Below are 12,201 nucleotides of genomic sequence, written 5' to 3' on the forward strand. Positions count from 1 at the left end.
AAATAACAGGCTCACATCATCCATTCTCAAGAAAACACCTTCCAAATACCCAAGTCTGGATAAACATAATTTTTCTGCAGTTATTTTTATAAAAATAAAAATGTGTTCCACATAAAAAAGTAGCAGATTTGGCTGGGCACGGTGGCTCACGCCTGTAATCCCAGCACTTTGGGAGGCTGAGGCGGGCAGATCATGAGGTCAGGAGATCGAGACCATCCTGGCTAACACGGTGAAACCCCGTCTTTACTAAAAATACAAAAAATTAGCTGGGCATGGTGGCAGGCACCTGTAATCCCACCTACTCGGGAGGCTGAGGCAGGAGAATGGCATGAACCTGGGAGGTGGAGCTTGCAGTGAGCTGAGATCACACCACTGCCCTCCAGCCTAGGCAACACAGCGAGACTCCATCTCAAAAAAAAGAAAAAAAAAAGGAGCAGATTCATCTTGCAAATGACTTTCCTTAAGACAACCATCATACTTCAGTACATAGCAAGAATGCTACGTGGTACTTCCCATTTTGACAATATTCAAAAGACATGCATTAAATGGTCAAAATTTACTAAAATTAATCATTTTACTGCATCTTAAAAATCTTCAAGTAAAATGGCATTTTTTTTCTTTTTTGTTGCAAGCACATGGCAGAAAATAATGCAATGATTACTATAACAGTTTGTGGCCACTGCCTTGTTTTGCACCAAGGCACCAGCAGTTTTAGCCTGCAGCTGCTTTTGTATCATCAGTACAAATGTTAGCAGGGTGAAAGGGATAATAACATTGTGGTATTATTGTAAAAGCTGTTTGGATCTCATACACCACCTGCAAGGCTCTCAGAGCCCTCCAGAGGCCCACAGACCAAACTTTGACAACTGCTGTTCTAAATAAATACTCCTAGGAGCTGAAATGATGATAGGAACATCAGTGGCTCCACAAGCTGCATAAGGTGAAGCAATCATGATCAGAAATGAAGAGCCAAGGAACTTGCCTTGAAGCTGCATTTGCATGGCAAGTTCATTTTTACTTATGTATGTCTATCAGAAGGGATAAATTTATATGTAACTGGGCAATAATCAGTGAAATTTTACATATCATTCTGATTATGGGAATAACTAAAGTTATTTCTGATTTATCACGCCTATTCTATATAATATGGGCTTATTATTAAGTGGCTTCAGAGTCAAATTTCTAAACTAATTTCTAAAAACTAAATGTAGCAATTAACATTTCTTCAATATAAAATTAAGCAGAAACAGTTGTTAATTTTTTTAATAGCCCACTTTCAGTTTAAACACTGCTAAACAATGAAAGGTAGTCATTTAACTTATAAGACCATAAATTTTAATTCAAGTGAAATTTACCATGTATAATATTGGGACAAATGTTTATAATCACTGTATCTTCTGATTTTAACATTTAGGTCATTGAAAGACACACTAGAGGAGAATAATACAGATGTTCAAAATGCAATATTCATTAACAACGCTTTTCAATAAAAAAAATTGTCCTCTGATGTAATCATGAAGCCTGTCAATTATAAGCAAAACAAACCCCAAAAATGTTGATTTAGGAACTGTTGAAAATAAGACTGAGTGTATACTAATAATACTTACAGAATAAATCATTTTTAAGCTATACTTAAATTCTAGTTATTAAGTCATATATCCTGGTAACTCACGTTGTAAAATTACATTTCAATTCATACAACTTAAATTTTATAAAACCAAAATGATAACAAGGAAGGTTGACTTACTCGATCTGCTAATCCTCCAGGAACTATAGTCCTCACAACCACGCCACTTGTTTTTCCTCCAACTATTCCAAAACCTAGTCCGGAGCCGTCATTAATGAGCTCAACCTCTTCAACATGGCCCCAACAAACCTACAAATTAATGGCAAATAAGACTCGCAGTATCAGTAATACACACAGGTTCTTAGCTTTCCAATACAATCATTACCAAAGTAACAGATGTGCAACAAATTGAACATTCATACAATTAATCAAGGCAATGTTCTACAGGCTAAGATATACAGACAGAGATAATCATATGGTCCCTGACCGTAGGGATCTTATAATCCAGTAGAGAGAAACTAAAACACAAATAATTAAAATACGAGGCAGAATATTGCATCATAAGGCACTAGCCCTAAGAGCACAGGAAACATTTCTCATTCCTTACTCTACGCCGGATATCCAGCACAGTGCCCAGCACATAGTAGGGACCAGTAAATACGTGTCTGCTTGAAAGAGAATCACAAAATATTATAAAGATTTTTTACAGGGAGGGGAGCATATGAAGTCAAAACCAATGAAGAATTACAGAAAACTTCAAGGAAAAGGGGCATTTAAGTTGCACTACAAAGGAAGACATTCAAGCAAAAAGAAAATATAAGGGCAAAGCTAGGCCAGATAACACAATGGATGAAAGATACGGTCAAAGGTTGGATTTAACTGGGTAATCAAGTGGAAATAGTTAAAGGTTTAGAAGAGAAATGACAGGACCAAAGTAGTGGTTTAAGCAAATTCATCTGTGAAGAATCTAATGGTGGTAGGACACAAAGTGGAGAGACTAATTTAGGAGACTCTTATGAGGGAGAGGACAGGTAGGCCCCAGTGAAGATATCAGCAATAGGACTATACAAATCAGACTAAAAGACATAAGCGTTTCCCCTCTAACTAGCAGGTTTCTATGAGAAATGTGCATTACTTCACATAATCCAACTGCAGAACAATATCCTCCCTCTCAAGATCATTAGGGCATACTCATTACTTAGTTTTTCTTTCTTTCTTTCCTTTTGAGACAAGGTCTCACTCTGTTACCCAAGTTAGAGTGCAGTGCATGATCAGAGCTCATGTCAGCCTCAAACTCCTGGGATCAGCCTCATCCTCCAGCCTCAGGCTCCCAAATAGCTGGGACTACAGGCGTGTACCACCACGCCCAGCTAATTTTTTTTTTTTTTTTTTGAGATGGAGTCTTGCTCTATCGCCCAGGCTGGAGTGCAGTGGTGTGATCTCAGCTCACTGCAAGCTCCACCTCCCGGTTTCATACCATTCTCCTGCCTCAGCCTCCCGAGTAGCTGGGACTACAGGTGCCCGCCACCACGCCCAGCTAATTTTTTGTATTTTTAGTAGAGACGGGGTTTCACCGTGTTAGCCAGGATGGTCTCAATCTCCTGACCTCATGATCCGCCTGTCTTGGCCTCCCAAAGTCCTGGGACTACAGGCGTGAGCCAAAGTGCCTGGCCATGCCCAGCTAATTTTTTTATCCTTTGTAGAGATGGGGTTTTTTTTTTTGTTTTTTTTTTTTTTGAGACAGAGTCTCACTCTGTCACCCAGACAGGAGTGCAGTGGCATAATCTTAGCTCACTGCAACCTCCGCCTGCCAGGTTCAACCAATTCTCCTGCCTCAGCCTCCCAACCAGCTGGGATTACAAGCATGAGCCACCATGCTCGGCTAGTTTTTGTATTTTTAGTAGAGACAGGGTTTCATCATGTTGACCAGGCTGGTCTCGAACTCCTGACCTCAGGTGATCCACCCACCTCGGCCTCCCAAAGTGCTGGGATTACAGGCACGAGCCACTGTGCCTGGCCATAGAGGTGGGGTTTGACTATGTTCCCCAGGCTGGTCTCAAACTCCTGGCCTCAAACGACCCTCCTACTTAGGCCTCCCAAAGTGCTGGGATTACAGGTGTGAGCCACCATACCCATACAGTTTTTCCATTACGCTAAATTGCGAAGTTACTATGTAGTCTTAAATAAAAAGCATTATTGGAGGGCCGGGTGCAGTAACTCAAGCCTGTAATCCCAGTACTTTTGGAAGCCGAGGTGGGCAGATCATGAGGTCAGGAGTTCGAGACTAGCCTGGCCAACATGGTGAAACCCCATCTCCAATAAAAGTACAAAAAAATTAGCTGGGTGTGTTGGCACGTGCCTGTAAATCCCAGCTACTTAGGAGGCTGAGGCAGGAGAATCACTTGAACCCAGGAGGTGGAGGTTGCAGTGAGCTGAGATCACACCCTGCACTCCAGCTTGGCTGACAAAGCAAGACTCCATCTCAAAAAAAAAAAAAAAAAAAAAAAAAGCAATATTGGGATTGTTTAATAAATTCATGTCTAGAACATCTACTATATGGGAAACAATAATGTTTGCTAAAATAATATGCCTAACAATACCAGCTGATAGCAGCCAATATTCAGAGAACGTATATGCAGCAACAGGCACAGTGCTTAGTTCTTCACATGCCTTCTCATTCAAGCCTCACAACATCTCTGAGAACTAGACATCATACCTTCAAAGGAAGGTATGAGGTAAAGGAATCTGACTGGTGTGACATCACTAGGATATGGGAGAAATGGACTTGAATGCATCCAAGCCTGACTCCAAAGCCCTTGTTCTTTATACGTTAAACAATTCCTCACTGTATTCACTGTATTTATTATGTAAATTATGCTGTATAAATATTGCTGATTACAACAGGGAAAATGCCTATACATTAATTTTTGTTGTGACCTTGTATTGTACCGAGACAGTCTTATTTTTTCTTTTGTCCCAATGAAAAAAATTAAATAAATCAGCTAGCACTTAGTGTTATAAGAAAATAAGATTTATTAGCCTGTATTCTGACGATGCAAGCCAAAATCTGTAAAACGTTAACAAGCAAGTTCAAGGGTTCCCAAAAGAGACATATACTTTTATTCTTTCAAATTGTTCAGTATGTATCTTTACATGAAAAAAAGCCTGCTATAATTTTGCAATATCAATAATCTGGTCATAAATCCCCTTATAATTTTCAAAAATAATATTTTTCAAATAATCAATTCTTAAACACTCAACAGTAAATCTCTAATAAAAACTCTCAATTAATTGGCTACATCACCAAGGAATACAAGACTCTCCATCACTAAATAAATTACACCTAATACTTCAATTTGGCCTCCATATTAAATAATAATCTTAAAGAGACCCACAGGACATTGAAAAGACAAAAAAAAAAAAAGACCTTCATGAAACATCTTGTTTAAATATGCTAATGCTGCATTCAGAGATATGATCATCTTTTTTAACTATGAAAAGTAAAATGGGCCAGGCACAGTGGCTCATGCCTGTAATCCTAGCACTTTGAGAGGCCAAGGCAGGTGGATCACCTGAGGGCAGGAGTTCGAGACCAGCCTGGCCAACATGATGAAACCCTGTCTCTACTAAAAATACAAAAGAAATAGCCAAGTGTGATGGTGGGCGCCTGTAGTCCCAGCTACTCAGGAGGCTGAGGCAGGAGAATCACTTGATTCCAAGAGGTGGAGGTTGCAGTGAGCCAAGATCTGGCCACTGCACTCCAGCCTGGGCAACAAGAGCGAAACTCCATCTCAAAAAAAAAAAGAAAAGTAAAGTAAAATGACACCTTCTAAATGTCTTTACACTTCTTACAATCAATGGCATTATTCAAAATTAAGTATTTTTTCAAATTTGCAACTCACTGTTTCAGGCAGAGTTGTATCAATTAGGCTGCTAGAAGTACTGCTTTTTGTGTGGACTGGTTCCCTGGCCACAATCAGTCGCAAAGATCCAGTGGTTTGTTGTAATAATGCAATTGCTTGCTGATGGGAAATGTTCTGATCCAATGGCGTGTGATTAATGGCCAATATTTGATCATTTTCCTTTAATCTTTGATCCCTTAATCATGTAAGAAAAGAAATTTTTTAAGTGATCTAATAACCTGATTTTTAAAAATCTATTATTCAAGTTAAGCAGTTTGTTACCTATGGTACTACTTTACTTAGTACATTTATCAAATTAATTATTTAATTATATAACAGAGCTCTTCAGAGTGTTTTTCACAAAAGTTATCAACTAATTACCTAATTTGGTAGTGCATCCTTAAACACATGGACACACTTTAAAAGCCATCTGCCTAGAAAAATAAACAAAAACAATTGATAGGACCCCACTGCCAAGGTTTTGCAAGTACCGACACTGCCTCCATTACTGCATGAACCCAAACCTCCCGAACCCCTTCCAATCTGATCTCTACCCATACCACACTGGGGTAACAATATTCTCAACTACACCAATAACCTCCTCTCACCCCATCTTCACTGTCTACTTGTCCAATATTTATCAATAGAGGCCAAACCCTCCTTGAAAATTCATAGAGATTATTTCCAAATTTATATCTGAGCTTTTTTTTTTTTTTTTTAAGGCATGGTCTCACTCCTATTTGCCCAGGCTGGAGTGCAATGGTACAATCACAGCTCACTGCAGCCTCAGCCTCCCAGGCTCAGGAGATTCTCCCACCTCAGTCTCACAAGTAGCTGAGACTACAGGTGTGGACTACCACGCCCAGCTAATTTTTGTATTTTTTGTAGAGATGGGGTTTTGCCATGTTACCCAGGCTGATCTTGAACTCCCAAAGTGCTGGGATTACAGCCATGAGACACTGAGCTTGGCCAATCTGAGCCCTTTTAATCTCTCCCAAGCACCAATCTCCCAACTGCTAGCCAGGGTAAGAAGGACTCTTTTTAAAAGAAATTAGCAAAATCTCTAAAGAAAAATAGTATTTACTGAGCACTTATCATGAGTCAGGTACTATGTTGAGTACTTTACGTGCATTATCTCACATAATCCTCACAATCACCTTTTAAAGTACTTAGTAAATTTTACATATTAAGGAACTGAAGCCTAGACAAGCCTAGCATCTTATCAAGAGTCAGATTCTGAAGCACAGGCTTGAACTTCTTATGTTAAAGTGCATCCTAAAGATAGCCTAGGATTTACTCTGTCCTGGTTTACTGTATTTGATTATCTCCCAAACACCAGATATTCTTCCTCTTCCTGTTTACCCATTCTCACTACAGTTCTTGAAGAAATGCTGCATTAGATGGCAGAACAAAGATGCAAAGTCACGGAAACTCATTATGTTTGAAATCTGAGTTGGGGAGACTAGAATTAATTCTCCATGAACGGAGAATGTGAATTCAAAAATGTATTATCAACTAAGAATTTTATAATAATATACTACCATTGCTGCTATTATTCTAACACGTGCATTGGAACAGCATACTTATTAAATGAATAATAAACCAAAGACTGGAAATCGAACAGAGACAAAATAAAAGGGTTGCAAATACCCCTTAAAAAATAAAAGCAAATGCAAACATGGGAGATAACATAGACTTGAGGGACCTCTTAATTGACAATAAGCATAATAAATCAGGCAGAGTAACATGACCACCAAATGTTGTTATAATCTTAAGAATAATAAACAATATAATATGCAGAATGAGAACTTCAATATTCCTATCATACTGATCAGTCCATAGCTAAAATATCATGTTCAATTGTAACAGAGGGAAATAGCACACTAGCTTTGCAGTCAGACGGTCTTGGAATCACGTCATGGCTCCAGCATTAACAGCTCTGTGGCTATAGGTTGACCACTGAACCTCTGAATCTCAGCTTTCTCATCTACAGAACGGAATGATGATACCTATATAATGGAACTGCTGCCATGGGTTATAGGAGGATATTCACAAAAGGCCTGACAAATGCATAGCAAAAACTAAAGCAAAAATGTTAGCTGTTACTGTTACTGTTTTTATTACTAGTTTTTCACTCTCTTTATAATAGTTTTCAGAATTATCAGGAAACAATTAGCAAAATGAAAATAAACAGCTTCCTCACCTGTCTGCTACACTCCCTGGCTGGACATCCTTCACGAAGATATCAACTTTTCCCAGATTTTGACTTCTGAGGGCCACCACACTGAATCCAAGGCCTCCAGTTGAAGGCCGTTCTATATCTATATATTCAATTTGCCGGCCCTAATGAAGGAGCATTAAAAAAAAAAGTCAATGGTGTACATTTAGCCAACATACTCTGTCTGCAGAACTGAAATTGCTTAGCATAAAAGCTGCTTCCCCTAAGAACCACATAAACTCAGCATTTCAGTAATAAATTATTTCTGGAAATCCTCTCACTTGATTATTTCAGTAGAACATAAGAGAGAGTGTGTGCAGTGTTCTGCAACCTCAGGGAATCAGAGGTACTTTCACACTTCATTCACATTATGAGATGAATCCCAAGCTGGATGGGAAACTCCTGAGAAAAATGCCTTTTCCCATAGTAAATTCTGAATTACTTTTTTACATTGAATTTCCTTAAATTCTCTCGATGCAAAGTACATTTTTTTTTCTTTGAGACAGGGTCTCGCTCTGTTGCCCAGGGTAGAGTGCAGTGGCGTGATCTTGGCTCACTTCAACCTCCGTCTTCTGGGCTCAAGCGATCCTCCTGCCTCAGTCTCCTGGGTAGCTGGGACTATAGGCATGCACCACCATGCCTGGCAAATTTTTGTATTTTTTATAGAGACGGGGTTTCACCATGTTGCCCAGGCTGGTCTCAAACTCCTGAGCTCAAGCGATCCACCTGCCTCAGCCTCCCAAATTGCTGGGATTACAGATGTGAGCCACAGTGCCCAGCCGCAAAATATATTTTTAAATGAGGAAAATAAATTAGATATATCAAAAATGCCAGTATTTAGCCTGTCAGAACCAGCTGCATTTTACAGGGCTCCGTTTTTAATTCTATTGTTGGTTAATTGATATCTATTTATTTTTTATTTATTTATTTATTTATTTATTTTTTGAGATGGAGTCTCACTCTGTCGCCCAGGCTGGAGTGCGGTGGCGCAATCTCGGCTCACTGCAAGCTCTGCCTCCCGGGTTCACGCCATTCTCCTGCCTCAGCCTCCCAAGTAGCTAGGACTACAGGCGCCAGCCACCACACTTGGCTAATTTTTTTGTATTTTTAGTAGAGACGGGGTTTCACCGTGTTAGCCAGGATGGTCTCGATCTCCTGACCTCGTGATCTGCCCACATCAGCCTCCCAAAGTGCTGGGATTACAGGCGTGAGCCACCATGCCCAGCCCAATTGATATTCTATTTATTAGGTGAATTCAAAAGACTCTGAAAAGGCCACCATTTACATGGGTTCTGCCTGTAAGAACAGGTAGAACTGTTCTTGTGACAGCCAGGTATTTTATTGCTTTAGTTAGTAACTGCACTTATAACATGAGAACTTCATAAATGTAATCAACTAAAAAAAGCACCACATAAAAATAATTACTAGTCAGATGAAAGAGATAGAACTGGCCCGGCACAATGGCTCATGCCTGTAATCCCAGCACTTTGGGAGGCCAAGGCGGGAGGATCACGAGGTCAGGAGAGACTATCATGGCCAACATGGTGAAACCCTGTCTCTACTAAAAATACAAAAACTAGCCAGGTGTGGTGACACGCGCCTGTAGTCCCAGCTACTCGGGAGGCTGAGGCAGGAGAATTGCTTGAACCCAGGAGGTGGAGGTTGCAGTGAGCCAAGATTGCGCCACTGCACTCCAGCCTGGGCAACAGAGCAAAACTCCATCTGAAAAAAAAAAAAAGAAAAAGAAAAAGAAAAGGAAAGAAAGAAAGGGATAGAACTATAAAGTCAAAAACTAGGACCAGAATATTATTTAATTATCACACCTTAAACAGATTCTATTTAACACTGCAACTTAAGTTTGTCTATTTATTTATTTATTTTTTAAGAGACAGGTCTTGGCTCTGTCACCCAGGCTGGAGTACAGTGGTGCGATCATAGCTCACTACAGCTTTGAATTTCTGGGCTCAAGTGATCTGCCAACGTCAGCCTTCCAGGTACCTGGAGCTACAGGTGAGTGCCACCATGCCTGACTATATTTTTATTTTTATTTTTGTAGAGATGGGGGTCTCCCTACGTTACCCAGGCTGGTCTTGAACTCCTGGCTTCAAGCAATCCTCCTGCCTCTGCCTCCCAAAGATTATAGATATAAGCTACCATATTCAAACCTCATTTCATTTTTAATGGCACTTGAAGGTTGAGGTGAACATACATAAAACTAACATGTCCAAAATTTTAATTGTTTATTATTTAATTTTTAATAGGTATTAGGGGCTACAACCAGATTATCCTTCCAAATGTTTTCTAGATTTTCCAAATTACATTAGTTCTAATTTCCATTAATTATGGGGTGTCACCCAGGCTGGAGTACAGTGGTGCAATCTCGGCTCACTGCAACCTCCGCCTCCGGGGTTCAAGCGATTCTCCTGCCTCAGCCTCCCAACTATCTGGGATTACAGGTGCCCACCACCACGCCCAGCTAATTTTTTTATCTTTAGTAGAGACAGGGTTTTGCCATGTTGGCCGGGCTAGTCTCAAACTCCTGACCTCCAGTGATCCACCCTCCTCGGCCTCAGAAAGTGATGCAATTATAGGTGTGAACCACTGCACCCGGCCAAAAATCTTATTTTAACAAGAATAGAGATGTGTTCAATTAGTCATTGTCTAAAAACTCTTCTTAGCAAGAACTTATCTCAAAAAATAAATGTTAATTTTTTTAAAAAAACTCTCCTTTCCACATACATGGATACTTTCCTTATGTAATTTTAAGTCAATAAATTTTCCAACACACAGGTTAGAAAATGGTGTCAGTTTCTCCTAACAATATAAAAATACAAGCAAGCAAAATACATACTAACACATTTTACAGCAAAAAGAATGAGTATAAGCTCCTTTGTAAAACTAAAACAGGAGAAATGAAGCTAAATATTTCCATGAGAAGATACAACTTTACCTGAGCCATCTGTTGAATGACTGAGTTAAAGTCTTCATTTCCCACCTTCGGAGTCCATGGAAATAACCCAGATACAGTCGAGTTATTAGAGGGCCTGTGGACATTTCCATTAGTAATGGAACCATCTGTGAACACTAACAAACCTTTCCTAGAAAAATCAAAGTTGGCTGAACAATCTGAGGGTATATGGTTGAGCTGTTAGAGAGAAAAAAAAAGAATCATCAACAGAAATCTATAGAAAAATTGTTTCTATTTATTAAATATATTTTGACCATTACGTGGATAATTTGCACATTAAATATATACATAGGAAAGAAATAAGGTAAAGATAGATCAATCTGTGTATTCACAAGGCTAAAAATTTTTTTAATTTAGTATTACACAAAATGTTTAATAGCTTAAAATTTGTTCTTATTTCCTGCCTTCTACCACTACTCCAAGTTAACAGCATGTACACTGACATCTTATTACACTTCACATATACAGATGCATCCAGTCACATAACAGTGTAAGGCACTAAACCTTTTTCCATGTATCTGTGCATTTCCACGTGGGGAGCAACAAAAGATCCACAGGTAGTATATAACGATAATAACTGTACTTATTGAGTGCTTGCTATGAGTAAGTACTATACCAGCATGATTGCAGGTATTATCATTTAATTCTTACAACAATCTAATGAGGTATCCTTATCCCATTTTGTGAGCCTAAAAACCGAGGCACACAGGGGTTAAGTAACTTACTCAAGATTAGCAGTAAGTGAGTCACGGAGCCACTTAAACATTGATAGAAAGAGGAGAATCATGTAATTATGGTGAACATAATTTAAAATATCATTGGCTGATACAACTGCCAAAACAGTAGAATAAAGGTAACATTAAGAATAAATGTCAGTGGTGAAACCCCATCTCTATCAAAAATACAAAAATTAGCCGGGCATGGTGGTGCACACTTGTAATTCCAAGTTACTTGGGAGGCTGATGCAGGAGAATTGCTTGAATCCCGCAGGTGGAGGCTACAGTGAGCCAAGATTGCACCACTGCATTCAGCCTGGATGACAGAGCGAGACTCTGTCTCAAAAAAAAAAAGAATAAATGTTAGGCCAGGTGTGATGGCTCACACCTGTAATCCCAGCACTTTGGGAGATCAAGGTGGGAAGACTGCTTCAGGCCAGGAGTTCAAGACCAGCCTGGGCAACATAGTGAGACTCTCGTCTCAACAAAAAATACAAAAATTAGCTGGGCATGATGTCACATGCCTGTAGTCCCAACTACTTGCAAGGATGAAGTGGGAGGATTGCTTGGGCCCAGGAGGTTGAAGCTACAATGATCTATAATCACACCACTGTACTAGAAATCTAGCCCAGGCAAAGACTCTGCCTCAAAAAAAAAAAAAAAAAAAAAAAAAAAGAATGAATGTCAATAAAACCTCAAAGAAAAAATAAAAACCCCTGGCTACAGGGATTATACAGTCCAATGCATAAAATATGACTGTGCACATAACAACTCCAAACTATACAAATATAAAGAATTGTTATTAGGATAGGGTAGTTACATCCACTCTT

General features: G+C 39.3%; 1 protein-coding gene across 9 annotated transcripts in view; it reads right to left on the reverse strand.

Annotated features, from left to right (window-relative positions):
* Positions 1-12,201, reverse strand: part of PATJ (PATJ crumbs cell polarity complex component) — a 424,767-nt gene that overhangs the window by 389,542 nt on the left and 23,024 nt on the right. For 8 of the 9 annotated variants that reach the window (XM_054484672.2, XM_054484719.2, XM_054484700.2 and 5 more), the window contains 4 exons: positions 10,638-10,832; positions 7,673-7,812; positions 5,470-5,665; positions 1,748-1,876 (listed from right to left, as the gene is read on the reverse strand). In XM_054484672.2, the coding sequence (XP_054340647.1) occupies positions 1,748-1,876; positions 5,470-5,665; positions 7,673-7,812; positions 10,638-10,832 (660 nt within the window). Of the gene's footprint in view, positions 1-1,747; positions 1,877-5,469; positions 5,666-7,672; positions 7,813-10,632; positions 10,833-12,201 lie in introns of those variants that run through there. The other variant, XM_063654921.1, reaches the window with a different exon arrangement.

Source organism: Pongo pygmaeus, chromosome 1 (genome assembly GCF_028885625.2).
Source record: "Pongo pygmaeus isolate AG05252 chromosome 1, NHGRI_mPonPyg2-v2.0_pri, whole genome shotgun sequence".
NCBI lineage: Eukaryota > Metazoa > Chordata > Mammalia > Primates > Hominidae > Pongo > Pongo pygmaeus.